The sequence below is a fragment of the Geotrypetes seraphini genome, chromosome 1 (genome assembly GCF_902459505.1).
Source record: "Geotrypetes seraphini chromosome 1, aGeoSer1.1, whole genome shotgun sequence".
NCBI classification, from domain to species: Eukaryota; Metazoa; Chordata; class Amphibia; order Gymnophiona; family Dermophiidae; genus Geotrypetes; species Geotrypetes seraphini.
Genome location: NC_047084.1, coordinates 104,228,534 through 104,243,930, shown reverse-complemented (window position 1 = coordinate 104,243,930; position 15,397 = coordinate 104,228,534). Strand labels below are relative to the sequence as shown.

Here is a 15,397-nt window from a genome sequence, read left to right as displayed (position 1 = left end):
GGTCTGACCCAGCAGCGGCAATTCTTATGTTCTTATGATATAAACATAGAAACATAGAAAATGACGGCAGAAAAGGGCCATAGGCCCAACATGTCTGCCCACTCTAAAAACCCGTTCCCCGTAAGCACTTCCTCGAAGTGAACCCACATGCTTGTCCCATTTTTTTCTTAAAATCGAGCACGTTGCTGGCCTCAATTACCTGAAGTGTAAGATCATTCCAATGATCAACCACCCTTTCGGCGAAGAAATACTTCCTAGTGTCACCATGAAATCTTAATTTTTAACGGATGCCTTCTTGTTGCATAGGTCCTGTAAGGAAAAAGATGTCTTCTTCTACCTCAGTACGGCCAGTAACATATTTGAACGTCTCTATCATGTCTCTCCTCTCTCTGCGTTCCTCGAGAGAGTATAGCTGCAACTTACCTAGACGCTACCTAGACCGCTGTATCTTACAGCGTTCTCAGCGGTTTACATATTATTTATAGGTACTTTAAGCATTTTCCCTGTCTGTCCCGGTGGGCTCATAATCTATCTAATGCACCTGGGGCAGTGGAGGATTAAGTGACTTGCCCAGGGTCACAGGGAGCAGCGCGGGGTTTTGAGCCCGTAAAATAGTAGAGTGCTCACCATTCTGTAGAGATTCTTCAAGGCCTCCTGGATTTTGCCCCCTTGTAAAGCTGGATTTTCCTCAGGTATATTTGTTAGAGCTCCTTGAGTATGAGCCCCAACCTCCAAACCTTCTCCCAGATTTAATCTTGCCTCTGAGGGAGAGAACACCACCGATTCCGGGGTTTCCCCGCCCCTGGGAGAACTGGTAACCTGAGGTTGTGGGGGCGGCGCCCTTGCATTGGGGCTCAGCGTAACATCATGCCCTGGAGGAACAGCTATGGGTTCGCCTCCCTGTGTCCTCAGCAGGCCGCCTTCCGACGCCTGGGAAACCTCCTGCACTCGCCTCAAAAGCCGTTCAATGTTGCCCAGAGAGGGAACCTCAGGACGCCACGAGACAGCAGCAGTGTTCCGTCCTCTTCTCTTAGGCATAATTGTAAGTAACCAAAAAAACCCTTTTCAGGGTTCAATAGTAAAAAACCTCAGAGCACTAAGGCTCTTGATCTAACCACTGTAAATCAAATCCAATTCTCGGCTTAGCCATAAAGAATCCAGCTGTCAACCATAGACTATGATGGTCGAGAAACATCGACTAAAGCTGTGCGTAAAAAGCTAACCCCCCCCCCCACACACACTTTTTTTACAAACCCGTGAAAATGTTTTTTAGCACAGGCCGGTGCGCAGAATGCTCCGCGCTGTTCCCGACACTCATAGAGTGAACACTTGTGAACGTTTGGAGCAACCCAGAGCATTCAGCACGCCGGCCTGTGCTAAAAAACGCTATCGCGATTTTGTAAAGAGGGGGGGGGGGGATAAGTTTCTGAAGTTTTTCTAATGCAAATCAGCTGATAGGGGATTCCATAAAAAAAAGATCCAGCAGCGCAAAATAGTCTGATTCTTGTCGATAATAAATTAACACTGCGTAACGCCAGTAAATGATGGTGACGTTGCTGATAGGGGTGCAGTGTTCCTGAGGAAACATACTCACCCCCTCTTTTACTAAGGCGCGCTAGCCAATTTAGTGTGCACTAAATGCTAACGCGTCCATAGAATATAATAGACGCGTTAGCGTTTAGCGTGCGCTAAGTCGGCTAGCATGCCTTAGTGAAAGGACCCCTCAGTTAATTTATTTGCAGTGGCGTACCAAGGGGGGTTGGGGGGGAGGTCCGCCCCGGGTGCACGGCTTGGGGGGGAACACAGCCGGCCAGGTCCGGGTCCTTCTGCCCTTCCTTTCCCCTGGCTGTGCCGCTACAATCCTACCTACAGTTTCTTTAGCTATAAATTACAATATTATTATTAAGACTTAGTCAAAAGGAAAGATTTATACACTATGAAGAGTTTTACCTCATGCAAAATTGTCATTTCTTTAATAAGACATTAACTGTTTTTTTCTGAGGCCCTCCAAGTACCTACAAATCCCAAATGTGGTCCTGCAAAGGGTTTGAGTTGGAGACCACTAATCTATACCAAATCTTAGTGAAAGCAACCACTAAAATTCAAGTGACAGGAATTAAAAATACTTATTTATAAGTTTCCCAGGATATAATGCTAGCCCCCACCTAGCTTAAGCACTACAGTTACTGGTGGAGGTTGTGATTCTGCCAATACTGTCGATGAAAATAACATCCCTGCAGCAAGGAGAGGCCAGTGAATTTATTCATGGACTTTCTGCGTCTGAAGACCAATCAAAAAGTTAAGAGAATTAGCTCCAATTAAGTGGATCCCTGCAGATAAAAAAGGAGAGAAGGCACCAGAAGGAGGCTCTCAAACAATTCAAGTGTCGATGTGAGCGCTAGCAGTAAACTGGGAAGACTGAGATAATCGCCAGTATTTCCTGGCATAGGCTACACCGGGGAGGGGAAGATCCGTCATTTTAAAGAGGCGGGACTTCTGGCCGGAGGTAGGAGGCATCCCTCTTGCAGGCCTTTGTAAACAAGGTGAGGGGGGTAGGGGTGGGAGGTCATTGGAGGCATGGAGGGGTCATCGGGGGTACGACGTTGGCAGGGGGAGGGAGTGGGCACTGTCAGGGGGGTGTCAGGGGGGGTTGCTTGGCAGCGGGAGGGAGTGGGCATCACTTCCGCTGCTAGAGCATTTTGGGAGGGGGTGGTTTGCTTAACAGCCGTGGCATGAGGGAGTGGGCATCCCTCCTGCTGCCAGGAGAGGGGTGTCGGGGGGGGGGGGGGGGTTGATTAATGGCAGCAGTGGGAGGGAAGCTTGGAAAAGCCGTTTTGATAATCCGCTGCTAAAATACACGAACGTTAAACCGGCTGGAACTGGTTTAGCGACCACATTTAAAGTTTTGAGAATCTTCCTCAGTCTCTGCTACAGAATATAACGTTAGGTGCAGGAGCTCAGTCCCTGATGCAGAGGGAGGGGCAGAAGTTAAGTCTCTGATAAGGAACAGAGGTTCTCCTAGGACAAGCAGGATGAGTCAGCCACATATGGGTGTTGTTCCAACCGCACAATGCAAGCAACATGGAAACCTCGAGCGCCAGATCCAATCAGTGGGCGCACAATTCATGAAGATCCAGTGTGTTCATCCTTCTCCTGCATCCCAGTCGTTTCTTTAGATGATTCAGGCATCTTAAAGGTGATGAGTAGAAAAGTTGTAATGGAGAGCTGTAGAAAATCCGACCGATTGGAACGGGCGGAAACTAAAGACTGGGGGATTAGGGGGAAGCAGGGGGAAATGGGTAGGGCTCGGGCATGCCCAGTGGGGCCTGGGCACTGCACGTGCTCAGAGAAAAAAAAAAAAAAAATCTCTCTGAGCTATTGGAGAGCTTATCCGCAAATTGGGAGCTGTTGAGACAACACCCATATGTGGCTGACTATCCTGCTGTCCACGGAGAACCTACGTTACAGGTAAGTAACTACACTTTCAGGAGCTCAATGCCTGATGGAGAAGGAATCAGTCACTACGCGAATCCCTTGTTTTTAACACTTTAGCTTTTAGCCGAGGGATCATCGCTCAAATGTCACAACATCTCAGAAATGTAAGCCCGCGCTTAATGCCAGGGACAACAGCTTGGAAAGGCCTTCTGCCACTTTTATTAGCCATTACTCATTCCCCTGGCTGGCAGCTGAGATCCGGCGAGTCGGAATACTGACAGATGCCCATTTAAAGCTCATTAAAATTCCTCGGTCTCAGCGTGATTGAAATTACAGCCTCTCCACAATTCCTTGTATTAACAGAAAATGAACTTCTAATGAGTATTTGCTAAGCACAATTTTCCCTACTAATTTGCTAAGAGGACTGTCAGGAAAGAACAGCTGATACCCGCATTTCTCGTGCCACGGCGAGTGCAGGTTGCTATTCTCTTGTACTCCAAGCCAGGGGGGTGTTGGTACAGCAGGACTAATTAACTGATTAGGTGGTGGGCTGCCAATTTCGCTAAGTCACTTTTCAAAGCCGTGACGTCCCCAGAGGCTCCCCCTCCCTTCCCCCCCTCCCCCACACATCTTTTCTCTTTTCTTCCCCGACTGTAGAAGCATTCCTGATCTGGCTAAGTTCCTAGGTCCTGTTTCAACCCTTCTGCTCACCTAGTTTCTTCCACGGCAATACCAAGGAGCTAAATACCCTTACAGCAGAAAATTATTTTACAATCCCAGAAAGAAAGTACTTACTGGGGCCTCCAGAAATCAGCTAATTTGTCCACTATTTTGCAGCCAGAGCCCATTGCATTTGAAATGTCTCATAAGAGCATAAGAACTGCTGAACTGAGTCAGAGTGGAAAGTTCATCGAGCCTAGTTTCCCAATCCAGGTCACAAGTACCTGGTAAGATCTCATTTCCAAGTCCATTTTAATAAAAGCATATGGACTTTCTTTGTCGGAACCTCTTCAAACCTTTTTTTTTTTTTAAATTCTGTTAAACTAACCACTTTTACTACATTTCCAGAGTTTAATTACATGTTGATTTGGGTAGAGGGCATGCACTAGATGTGGTGTATTTAGATTTTAGCAAAGTCTTTGACAGTGTACCACACAGATGTCTAATAAATAAATTGAGTGCTCTTGGGATGGGCCCCAAAGTGACAGGCTGGGTCAGGAACTGGTTAAGAGGAAGACAACAGAGAGTAGTGGTCAACGGCAATTGCTCTGAGGAAAGGGATGTTACCAGTGGTGTGCCTCAAGGCTCTGTTCTTGGGCCTGTTTTTTTTTTAACATTTGTATAAGAGATATTGCTGAAGGGCTGTCCGGGTAGGATTTGCCTCTTTGCGGATGATACCAAAATCCGCAAGAGAGTAGACGCGCCAGATGGTGTGAATCACATGAAGAAAGACCTAGCGGAAGCCTGAAGAATGGTCTGAAATTTGGCAGCTCAAATTTAATGCTAAGAAAATGCAAGGTCATGCGTTTGGGCTGCAAAAACCCGAGGGAACGGTACAGTTTAGGGGGTGAAGAACTTATGTGCACGACAGAGGAGCGGGACTGACCTCAGCCAATTACTGAGTGGTGCGGGATCAGGTAGAAAGCGCAAAGGTCGCGTTCCTGCATCGCGCTGTTCTGCTATCAAAGCCAGCTCTAGCAGGAGAGCACGCTGGACCACTGCAACTTTAAAAAGGTACTGGGGGCTCTGGGCGGCTTTGAACTGTGGGCTACGGGCGGGCTCCTTCGGCTACGGGTGGGGTGCTTTGGGCTTACCAGCACCAGACGCACCCCCTTTAAAGGAGGACATTTTTTTTCCTTGGCTTTTCCTCCTCTACAGGGAGGTGTGTCTTATGGAAGGAGGCGTCTTATACATTGAAAAATACAGTTCCTATCTTTTTTTAGGCGCCAATTAAAGAATCAGGCTCCTACTGCGTAATTGCAAGAGGGGTGTGTACATAGGCCGAGCCAGTGGCGTAGTAAGGGGGTGCGGGTGGGACGTTCTACCCCAGGCGCGGTCTTGCTCGGGGCATCAGCACCCCTACTCCTCTTTGTCCCTTTCCCCTCCTCCCCCCATAGCTTTTTAAGTTCAGCACGAGCAGCCACCAATTTACTGCCTGCGTCGGCTTCGCCGTTCTCTGTGAAGTTACTTTCCGGGACCCATACCTAGGACGTGACGTCAGAGAGAACGCCAAAGCTGACGCGGGCAGCAAGTCGGTGGCTGCTTGTGCCAGCGTTAAAAAGGTACAAATTCTAGAATTGCCCCTAATTACTGTAAAAGGTAAGTTTCAACTTTGATACCGCAACGGGAGCCATCTACAGCCCAATGAATCCCTTTACAAGGGGTCAAGTTTCAAGTTTAATTAAAATTTCTTATGCCGTCTAATCAGCCTTCTAGGCAGTGTACAAAATCATAGAAGAAAACAATAGTTAAAATACTCATTTAAGAAGACAGGGGGCGACAAAGAGTTTTGGAGACATAAAACCATTTAACAGGTGGAAACAAGAGGAATGAACTACTATTTTAAAGATAAAAGATAACAATTTAAGGGAAAAACAGTAGGAGGGTAAATAAAAATAAAATCATTCTAAGTCGCCCTTAAAAGGGCAGTTAAACCTCAAAGGCATCGATGAAAAGAAATGTCTTTAGCTTTGTCTTGAATTGATAAAGAATTGATTCTTTGCGTAAATAACGTCAAACAACCCTGGTAAGTCACTGATGCACTTGTTCTCTGCAGGGCATTAAAATGATTAAAGGTACACATACTGCTAGTGGGGGGCAGGGGGCAGACTGCCTTGCGTGCTGTCCTGATGGGGGCGCTGGCACCTCTCTTCCTCTCCCTCCGCTCCTTTTCACTCCTCCCCCCGCTGCACGCGCACCTTAAATTCCCCACCACCCTACCTCTAGCTCTTCACCGGCAAGCAGCGGCTCCAACCCGCTGCTCGTGCCGGCCTCTGCCGTTACTTCTGGGTCCTGCAGCAGGGAAGTGGCAGCGGAGGGTGAGCCGACGCCGGCACGGGCAGCGAGTTAGAGATGATGCTCGCGCCCGGGAGCTAAACAGGCACAGGGAAGGGGTCGGAGAAGAAGGCGAGAGGGGTGCCACCGCCCCGGACTTCCCCCACCCTCGCTGTGCCACTCCATACAGCGGTGGTCCCTTCAGCAGTGGGGGGCGACACAAATTGGTTAATAAATCCAAATAAATAAATTGCTACTGGTTGAGTTAGTGATATGAGTATCTCAGAGGATTGGCGGGGGGGGGGGCAAAAATACCACCAATTGGTGCACTTAGCTCTGCTGATGCCAACAGTAAAAATCAACTGACACCTACTGGCCCAAAGTAGCTTTACTGTCCCCCCCCACAAAGACTCTTCTCCCTGCGGATCCACAGCCCCCTCCTTCTTGACACTCTCTAATTCCTATTCCCTTTCCCCCTTGGAGTAGAGGAGTAGCCCAATGGCTAGTCCAGTGAACTGGGGAGCAGGGTTCAATTCCCACCACAGCTCCTTGTGACCCTGGACAAGTCACTTAACCCTCCATTGTCCCAGGTACAAGACTTAGATTGTTAGTCCAGCAGGACAGAAAAGTACTCGCATATAATATACAGCAAACCCTCAATATGTGCAGGGGTTAGGGGCAGAGCCGGCCCGCGAATATTGAAATATTGCCGATAACTTTCAGGGCTGGCTCTGACCCACCCCCACCTCCCTCCTGCATCCCGGACCTTCCCCAGACCTTCCCTGGTGGTCTAGCGGCGACGCGGGGCAGTATTGATCATCGGGAACTCACGGCAGCCATTTTGATGACGGCTCTGCACAGGGACGATCGCTCCTGCCCCGCGTCACTGCTAGACCACCAGGTAAGGTCTGGGGAAGGTACAAGATAAAGCGTTTCTTTAAAAAAAAAAAAAAAAAAAAAAATCGCAAATAACCGAATACGCGGGTACTGAAACCATGGATTCGGAGGGGGTACTGTACTGTATATATAAACACAGAAAGACACTATATTAAATCCATGATGCTTCCCCCCCCCAAGGGGGGGGCTATAGATCCTTGGTGCTTCTTGATCCTTTGGGGGGACGGCAGAAGGGAGGAGAGGTATTAGAATCAGGGTGAGGGGCTGGGATTTGCGTAAGATTTGGTGGCCAGAACGTGCAAATATGGCCTTGATATTCAACACTATTAAATCCTGGTACTAGTTTTGAATTTTATTAAAATGTTAAATATGTGTAATTAACGTGTAACGTGCTCAGCAACTGCCACCATGGTCATGTCCATCGATATAAAGACCACGACTTATTAGGGACCATCACAGCCAGCTTGGATATTCAACTCCAGTTCCCAGACATGGCCTGGCATTGGATATCAGGACCTCATTCTATCTGCAGCAGTGTTTAAAAAGATGCTGGCTAGCACCAGTCGAATATTGACCAGCTATATTTTAAGCACAGGCATACAGAAGCTTGGCGGGGGAGCAGAAAAGAGGTACCGTCATGTGGCCCCTGTAGAATTTGCTGAGCTCTATTACTCCTCGTACATAAAATGAATTCACAGAACATCCACAATGCACAGACTTGGAACCAAAATGAGGTTCAGGGCCCAGAAAAATGGCACCATAATTAAACAGGTAAAATTTGAGGGTACGGTATAGGATGTGAAGGTCATTAGCCCCTTTGGGGTGTCTTTTTGCCTGTGAACTTACCTTCTCTCTGCTGCTGCGGGATCATGGGAGGTGGCTGTGGAAACGCTTGGCTGATCTGGCCATAAGCAGCAGGATACGCGGCTATTGTAGAAAGAGAAAAAAAAGGGGGGAAAAAAGAAAAGAGAATTCAGTGCTGCAGAGCAGGCGGCCTCAGCAACCTGCCTTTCTTCACAGCCGCAGTCACACAGACAAAACTTTCCTTCCGCAGTGCATTTAATTAACTCTCCGCTACACGGTGGCATGGACTCTCGGCATAGGAGCAAGACTACAGAACCTGTTGCTTACATTTCCCTGCAGCCAGCTACTATGCAGCATGCCAGAAGGCTCTCATCTAGAGAATGACACGGGTATAAATTTGTCCCCATCCCCGCAGGAACTCAATTTTCCCATCCCGTCCCCATGAGTTTTGTCATTGTCCCTGTCCCTGCCCCATTCCTGTAAGCTCAGCCTTAACTGCAAAAGCCTCAAACACTTATGATTTTCAAGTGTCTGAGGCTTCTGCAGACGAGGACGAAGCTCAGGCATTGGTGGAATGAGGCATTATGACATCACAGTCTGAGCTCTAGAATGTTGCTACTTAGGATTTTAAAGTGTTTGAGGCTTGTGCAGATGAGGACGGAGCTTAGGCATTGGTGGAATGAGGCATTATGACATCACAGTCTGAGCTCTAGAATGTTGCTACTTAGGATTTTAAAGTGTTTGAGGCTTGTGCAGATGAGGATGGAGCTTAGGCATTGGTGGAATGAGGCATTATGACATCACAGTCTGAGCTCTAGAATGTTGCTAGTTAGGATTTTAAAGTGTTTGAGGCTTGTGCAGATGAGGAAGGAGCTTGCAGGCAGTGGCATAGTGAGGGTGAGAGGTGCCCAGGGTGTGGGGCGCCCCTCCCCCACCCTCATCTCTGCCCCCCCCCCCGCTCCTCACTGCTACGTGCGTCCCCTTCACTTCCTTTCCCCTGTATCTTTAGTCTTTCACCGCTGCAAACAACAAGAATTTCAACGTGCTCCTCACGACCCCGTCGGCTCTCCCTCTGATGTCGCTTCTATTTGTGGCACCTGGAAGTGACGTCAGTGGGAGAGACGATGTGGATCTCGAGGATCACACTGAAATTGTTGCTTGCGGTGGTGAACAATGAGAGGTACGGGGGAAGGGGAAGGGAAAGGGGGCACGGATGTGGCGAGGGTAGGAATGGGAAGAGGCTGGGGGGCAGAGAAGAGGAGGGGTGCCAGTGCCCCCCCCCAACATGGCACCCGGGGTAGACTGCCCCTATGCTACTGCTTGCAGGAATGGGGCAGGGACAGGAAAAGAACTCACGGGGACGGGAAAATGAGTTCCCGCAGAAACGGGGAAATATTTGTCCGCGTGTCATTCTGTATTCTCATCCCATCAGAATGGTGCTCTCACCAAGCTCTTTAACTGGCGTGTTCCATGTATAATTTGAGGGGCGAGGGTAGGAGAGAGCAAAATGTGACCAAGGAAAGTGAGAGAGAGAGAGGGGGTAGGGTAAGGGGGGGGGGGGGCTCCTCTCTGTTTTTACAGAGATTATTTTCTGACTACAAAAAGAATGGGTCAGGGGAGTTTAATTCTATGTTATTGAGACATGGCAAGCTGTGTATTAAAGAGGTTTCTGGAATGTTCCAGGAGCACGAGGCAGCACTCAAGAAGTATTTTATTTATTTATTTTTACAATTTTCTATACAGTTGAAAACTAAACGGTTTACATAATTTGCATACATAATATTGTAAAAACATGATAAAACAGACACACAAAGAATCATATCTACCCACTAATTCCTTAGCTTATATAATGAGAATCATGAATAATTCATCAACTGTGGAGAGAGGACAATTATTGGCTGAAAAAGGCATCTACAAATAATTGCGTCTCGAGTAATTTTCTAAACCTGCCCTTTTCACGACAGTTTCGTATTTGGCCTACAAGGGACTTCCGTATTTTAACTCCTGCCCAGCATAAAGTCATTTTGCCAGTCTCAACAAGACTCGGGTTCACATTCGTCTTTGGTAGAGCTAAATTCTCAGAACGTAGGGATCTGTTTGGTGTATAGCTAAGCATTTTATTTTTAAACGATTTTGGTAAATTACCATACAAGAATTGATGGCAAATCATTACTGCTTTATATTGTATTCTGAAGGCGACAAGAATTACCTCCAGTACTGTGTCTGTCTGTGTGCCCCACATATTCAGGGCACATGTTGGAACAATAATGGTGATCCTAACAGGGGACCTTGGGATGTTTCTTGTATCCACCACTCACCGTGGGATTGTAAGCATGCCAATTAATTTCACTACCTCAAATCTTAGCTTGGAACCTTTTTTTTTTTGACACAACAAAAATGTGAGTTAAACCCAGCAGCACATCCCCCGGCCCTCTGATATGCTGCAGTGAAGTGCAGAAAATCCGCAAAAGAAAACGGACTTTGGGTTTCAGATGATTCCGCGACGTGGTACAGATCCTTGGCATATCTTATAGTAGGATGTGATCTGACCCAGCTTTTGTAGCTGTGACATGTCGTGGCCTCTCTGCTGCCCTCTGGTGTCTGCAACACTACTTAATCAGTGCCACAGGCAGAAAACCATGAAACTGCATGTTTTACGAGTAAGACTGTGTTTATTTTCTTGGTAAATTAAACCCGGGGTGCCTTTTTCAGAGCACAGAATAGTCGAATGCCTGAAGCAAGATTAATAATGTCACATTTCCCACTCCTGCATATAGGTTCCAGGTGACATATAATATACAGATGCCAGGTTTTTAAAATTCAAGCAAGTTATGTGACATGTGTCATGCATTTGAGATTGGCCTTACAGACATTTTTAGAAAACTGAAGAGCCCTTCTTTCCAACTGATTTTTCCAGATTTCTGTAACAATTATATGGTACATATTTAATCATTGGAAATATGAGAAGCAGGTTTCATCTACAGTTGCGAAAGGATTTGGGGCATTAAGACAGCTTAGAGCAGGGCCACATTTTGGATTTGTAGATACTCGGAGGGCCTCAGAAAAACTAGTTATTGTTTTATTAAAGAAATGACAATTTTTTAATGAGGTAAAACTCTTTATAGTTTATAAGTCTTTCCTTTTGGCTAAGTCTTAATAATAATATTGTCATTTATAGCTAAAGAGACTGTTTTATTTTACTTTTGTGATTATGATAAACATACCGAGGGCCTCAAAATAGGACCTGGCGGGCCGCATGTGGCCCCCGGGCCACAAGTTTGAGACCACTGGCTTAGAGTTATTTGAGATTTCCTGGATGAGAAATCGTTACATACTTTTTAATCCATGCATTTGTTCTACCTAAATTGGATTATGGCCAATTGGTATATGCGGGAATAACAGTTGGACAACTGAAACGTTTCAAACAAAAGAATATTTTGTAGGAGAGGATGGAGGTTTTTTGATCGATGATTGGTATTTATCACCATACTACTTTTGGGGTGAACTCCACATGATCCCAAAGGGTGATTCTGAGGTCTTTTCCTCCATTTAGGCTTGAATCTTGTAGTATCAACTTGTGGTGGTACGCAACTGAAACGTTTACAAACAGCACAAAATGCGGCAATTTGGCTGTTAGGTCGCGCACACATCTATGATCATGTAACGCCATTATATTTGAAGTGCCATTGGTTACCAATGGAATTTAAGAATTCAATTTAAAATCCTGATGCTGGCACATAGGGCATTATTTGAGTTACAACCATTATATCTCTCTAATCTAGTGTTATTCCACACACTTAGTCGCTCGTTGAGATCTTTAAATGACAATCGAGTAGCTGTTCCCCATATCTCAAAGGCTCACATTACATTACATTAGTGATTTCTATTCCGCCATTACCTTGCGGTTCAAGGCGGATTACATCCAAACTAAAAGAAAATTACAATCAAAATTTGAAGGAATAGAATAAGCGATGACATAGAATTTTTAAGGTATTATATGTTGAGTAAAGAGTTACCAAAGGGAAGTGGAGGACTTTAGGAGATAAGAATAGGGTGAAATTATGGGTTTTAGATAACGTTTGGTAGACAGAAGAGTATTAGAGAAATCTAAGGGTAAATAGAGTGTTGGATATTGGGTTGGGATTGGTTGTGCTGGATAGGTTTTATGTGTTTTTTGAAGAGTATGGTTTTAATATCTCTCCTGAAGGCTTTGTAGTCTGTAGTCGAAGATAACAGAGTGGTGATTTGTCTGTCCATTTTAGCTGCTTTGGAGGCTATTAGGTTATCATAAAGTTTTTTTCGTTTGACATCTTTGGATGATGGGTGAGTGAATAGTGAGTGGGATCTTCTGGGTCTGGTTGAGGAGGATTGTTTTAGTCGGTTACTAGCTGATTACCCGGCGTTGCCCGGATATTTATTTATCCCAAAATGTCCAACCCCCTACATGTCTCACCCCACTATGTCCCACATGTCCCACCCCCCACGTTACCCCCCCCCACATGTCCCATATGCCCCACCCCCATGTCCCAACCCCCTACCCTCCACATGTCCCAAAGGAATGTCCCTCTCTATGGGGCTGAACTTAGACTTAAACGGCATCGGGAGTGTCGGTATTCATCTCAGCGAGCCCGAAAACTATGGGTTGGACATTAATATCTGTCGCTTTTGATAATTTTAACATATCACCCCCTTCCCACCCCCACAGTATTTTACCCAGTCCCACCTGCACAATATTTTTCCCCAGATAGTAAGTCATATGTGTACCAAGTTTGGTTGAAATCTCTCCATGCGTTTCAGAGTTATGCTGGAACATACATACATACACACACACACACACATATATTCAAATTATAATGTGAAATATTTGACAAAATGAATACAATACAACTAACGCAAAACTTGATTATAAACAACATTTTTAGTTTCACCTCCAGGAGCAAGAACATATAAATTCTTGGGTGAACCCACCCTTGAGCAAGCAACATAGAGTTGTGGGCCGTGAGACCCCCAGAACATATCACCCCAGGTAGTGAGGGATCTGCATACCAAGTTTCGTTCAAATCGGTCAAGCCGTTTGTGAATTACTGTGAGAATGGCAGCTTTTTACATTTTTTCCATTGACATGAATGGGTGAAATCTGATTTTCTGTTTGTAGCTCCGCCCACGTGTGCAGGTGGGCCGCGAGACCCCCAGAACATATCACCCCAGGTAGTGAGGGATCTGCATACCAAGTTTCGTTCAAATCGGTCAAGCCGTTTTTGAATTACTGTGAGAATGGCAGCTTTTTACATTTTTTCCATTGACATGAATGGGTGAAATCTGATTTTCTGTTTGTAGCTCCGCCCACGTGTGCAGGTGGGCCGCGAGACCCCCAGAACATATCACCCCAGGTAGTGAGGGATCTGCATACCAAGTTTCGTTCAAATCAGTCAAGTCGTTTTTGAATTACTGTGAGAATGGCAGCTTTTTACATTTTTTCCATTGACATGAATGGGTGAAATTCGATTTTATGTTTGTAGCTCCGCCCATGTGTGCAGGTGGGCCGCGAGACCCCCAGAACATATCACCCCAGACAGTGAGGGATCTGCATACCAAGTTTCGTTCAAATCGGTCAAGCCGTTTTTGCGTGATCGCGGCACATACATACACACATACCTCCGATTTTATATATATAGATTCCAGTAGGTTGGGCTTTCTCCGTTGAGAGCCTTGTAAAGTAAGCAGTAGAATTTGAAGTGCACTCTCACTTCTATTGGAAGCCAGTGCGAGTCATGGTAAGCCTCTGTGATATGGTCATATTTATTTTAGGAAATAGACAAGTCTCAGGGCTATATTCTGTATTGTCTGCAATTGCGTCATCATGGTCGCAGGACAAGGTATGTTGCTCACCTTGCCTCAACCAGAAATGGTGCATTTTTCTGCTTAGTTCCAACATTGGAACAATGATTATAACTCTAGTTTTTGAGCAAGATTTTAATGCTATATTAAGAATTTTCTTCCGTAACTCCCAAACCTTATTTCTTGGTCAAAAAATTTGGATTTTTCCTGATATTACTAAGACTACTCAGGACCGTAGGAAATTATTCTTAGCTATGAGGGAGGAAGTTAAAAGCTTGGGAGTTACGTTTATCCTAGGTTATCCCTGTAAATGTTTAGTTAGATACTCTGGAATTAAATATGTGTTTTTCGTTCCTGAGCACCTTCGGACATTTCTGGACACTAAGAAAAGACCCCAGGGCAGCCAAAAGAAATTTTGGGCCGAGTACAGATAGTGTTAAACCATTTCTATAATTATGTATTATTGTTAAATATGAGACCTCCTTGTCTTTTTCTTTTTTGTTTTCTCTTGAGAATTGAGGTCTAATTAAGAGTTTAAAGATATAAATAATTCTAATACCTGTAATTTGTTGATTATCTAGTTAATCTTTTTTCTTTTTATTTGTCATTATTGTTTGATGACAAATTTATTTTCTATATACTCTGCTTACTGTAACAAGAATATTCTCGTGGGTTATTTTGAAAATGCATAAATAAAAAAAAAAAAGGAAGGAAAAATCGTTTCAAAATTTTAAGAGACATCTAAAAGCACATTTTTTCCAAATGGCTCTCCCGAATTGAAGAATGGAATGGGGACCGCATTCTGCCTTAATTTGTATTAATTTGTACCGATTCGTGTTGGTTTGGATGTATTTATTTCATATAACAGTTTTAGGGCTCCTTTTTACTAAGCTGCGCTCGCGGTTTTAGCACGCGCTGCAGATTAGCGTGAGCTAACCCCGCGCTACGCGCCAAAAAGTAACGCCAGCTCAATGGTGGCGTTAGCGACTGGCGCGAGGGGGGGGGCAATTAAGCACGCGCTAAAACCGCTAACGCAGCTTAGTAAAAGGAGCCCTTAGTGGATATGTTTTAGAAATGTTCATTTCTTCGATGCTCTCGAGCTCTGCCAGTGACGGATCTGGGCCGGGAGTTGTATTAAGGCCTGCACTAAAATAGGACTGTTTGCCATCAGGCCGCTTCAGAGACTTTTCTATCGCTTAAATTTCTTTTATTTTTTATTTTTTATCTTCTTTCATTCTTTCTATTTTCTATTTCTTTGGTCTTTGATCTTGTAAATGTATTATATGTTGTTATTACATATTTTTAGTTAATTTGGGTACTTTAGCTATATTTTGAGCCTTCGGGACAGAGAGGGTTGTTTTTCTCACATACCTAATTTCATTTTAGTTTGATACACTGTAAACCGCTTAGGTCAGTAAAATACTGGAGC

At 45.2% G+C, this 15,397-nt stretch overlaps 1 protein-coding gene across 4 annotated transcripts in view; it reads right to left on the bottom strand.

Annotated features, from left to right (window-relative positions):
• The window catches only part of CELF4 (CUGBP Elav-like family member 4), a 2,081,001-nt gene that overhangs the window by 112,124 nt on the left and 1,953,480 nt on the right, over nucleotides 1-15,397 (bottom strand). For all 4 annotated transcript variants that reach the window (XM_033935324.1, XM_033935325.1, XM_033935326.1 and 1 more), the window contains one exon: nucleotides 8,173-8,253. In XM_033935324.1, the coding sequence (XP_033791215.1) occupies nucleotides 8,173-8,253 (81 nt within the window). The remainder of the gene's footprint in view (nucleotides 1-8,172; nucleotides 8,254-15,397) is intronic.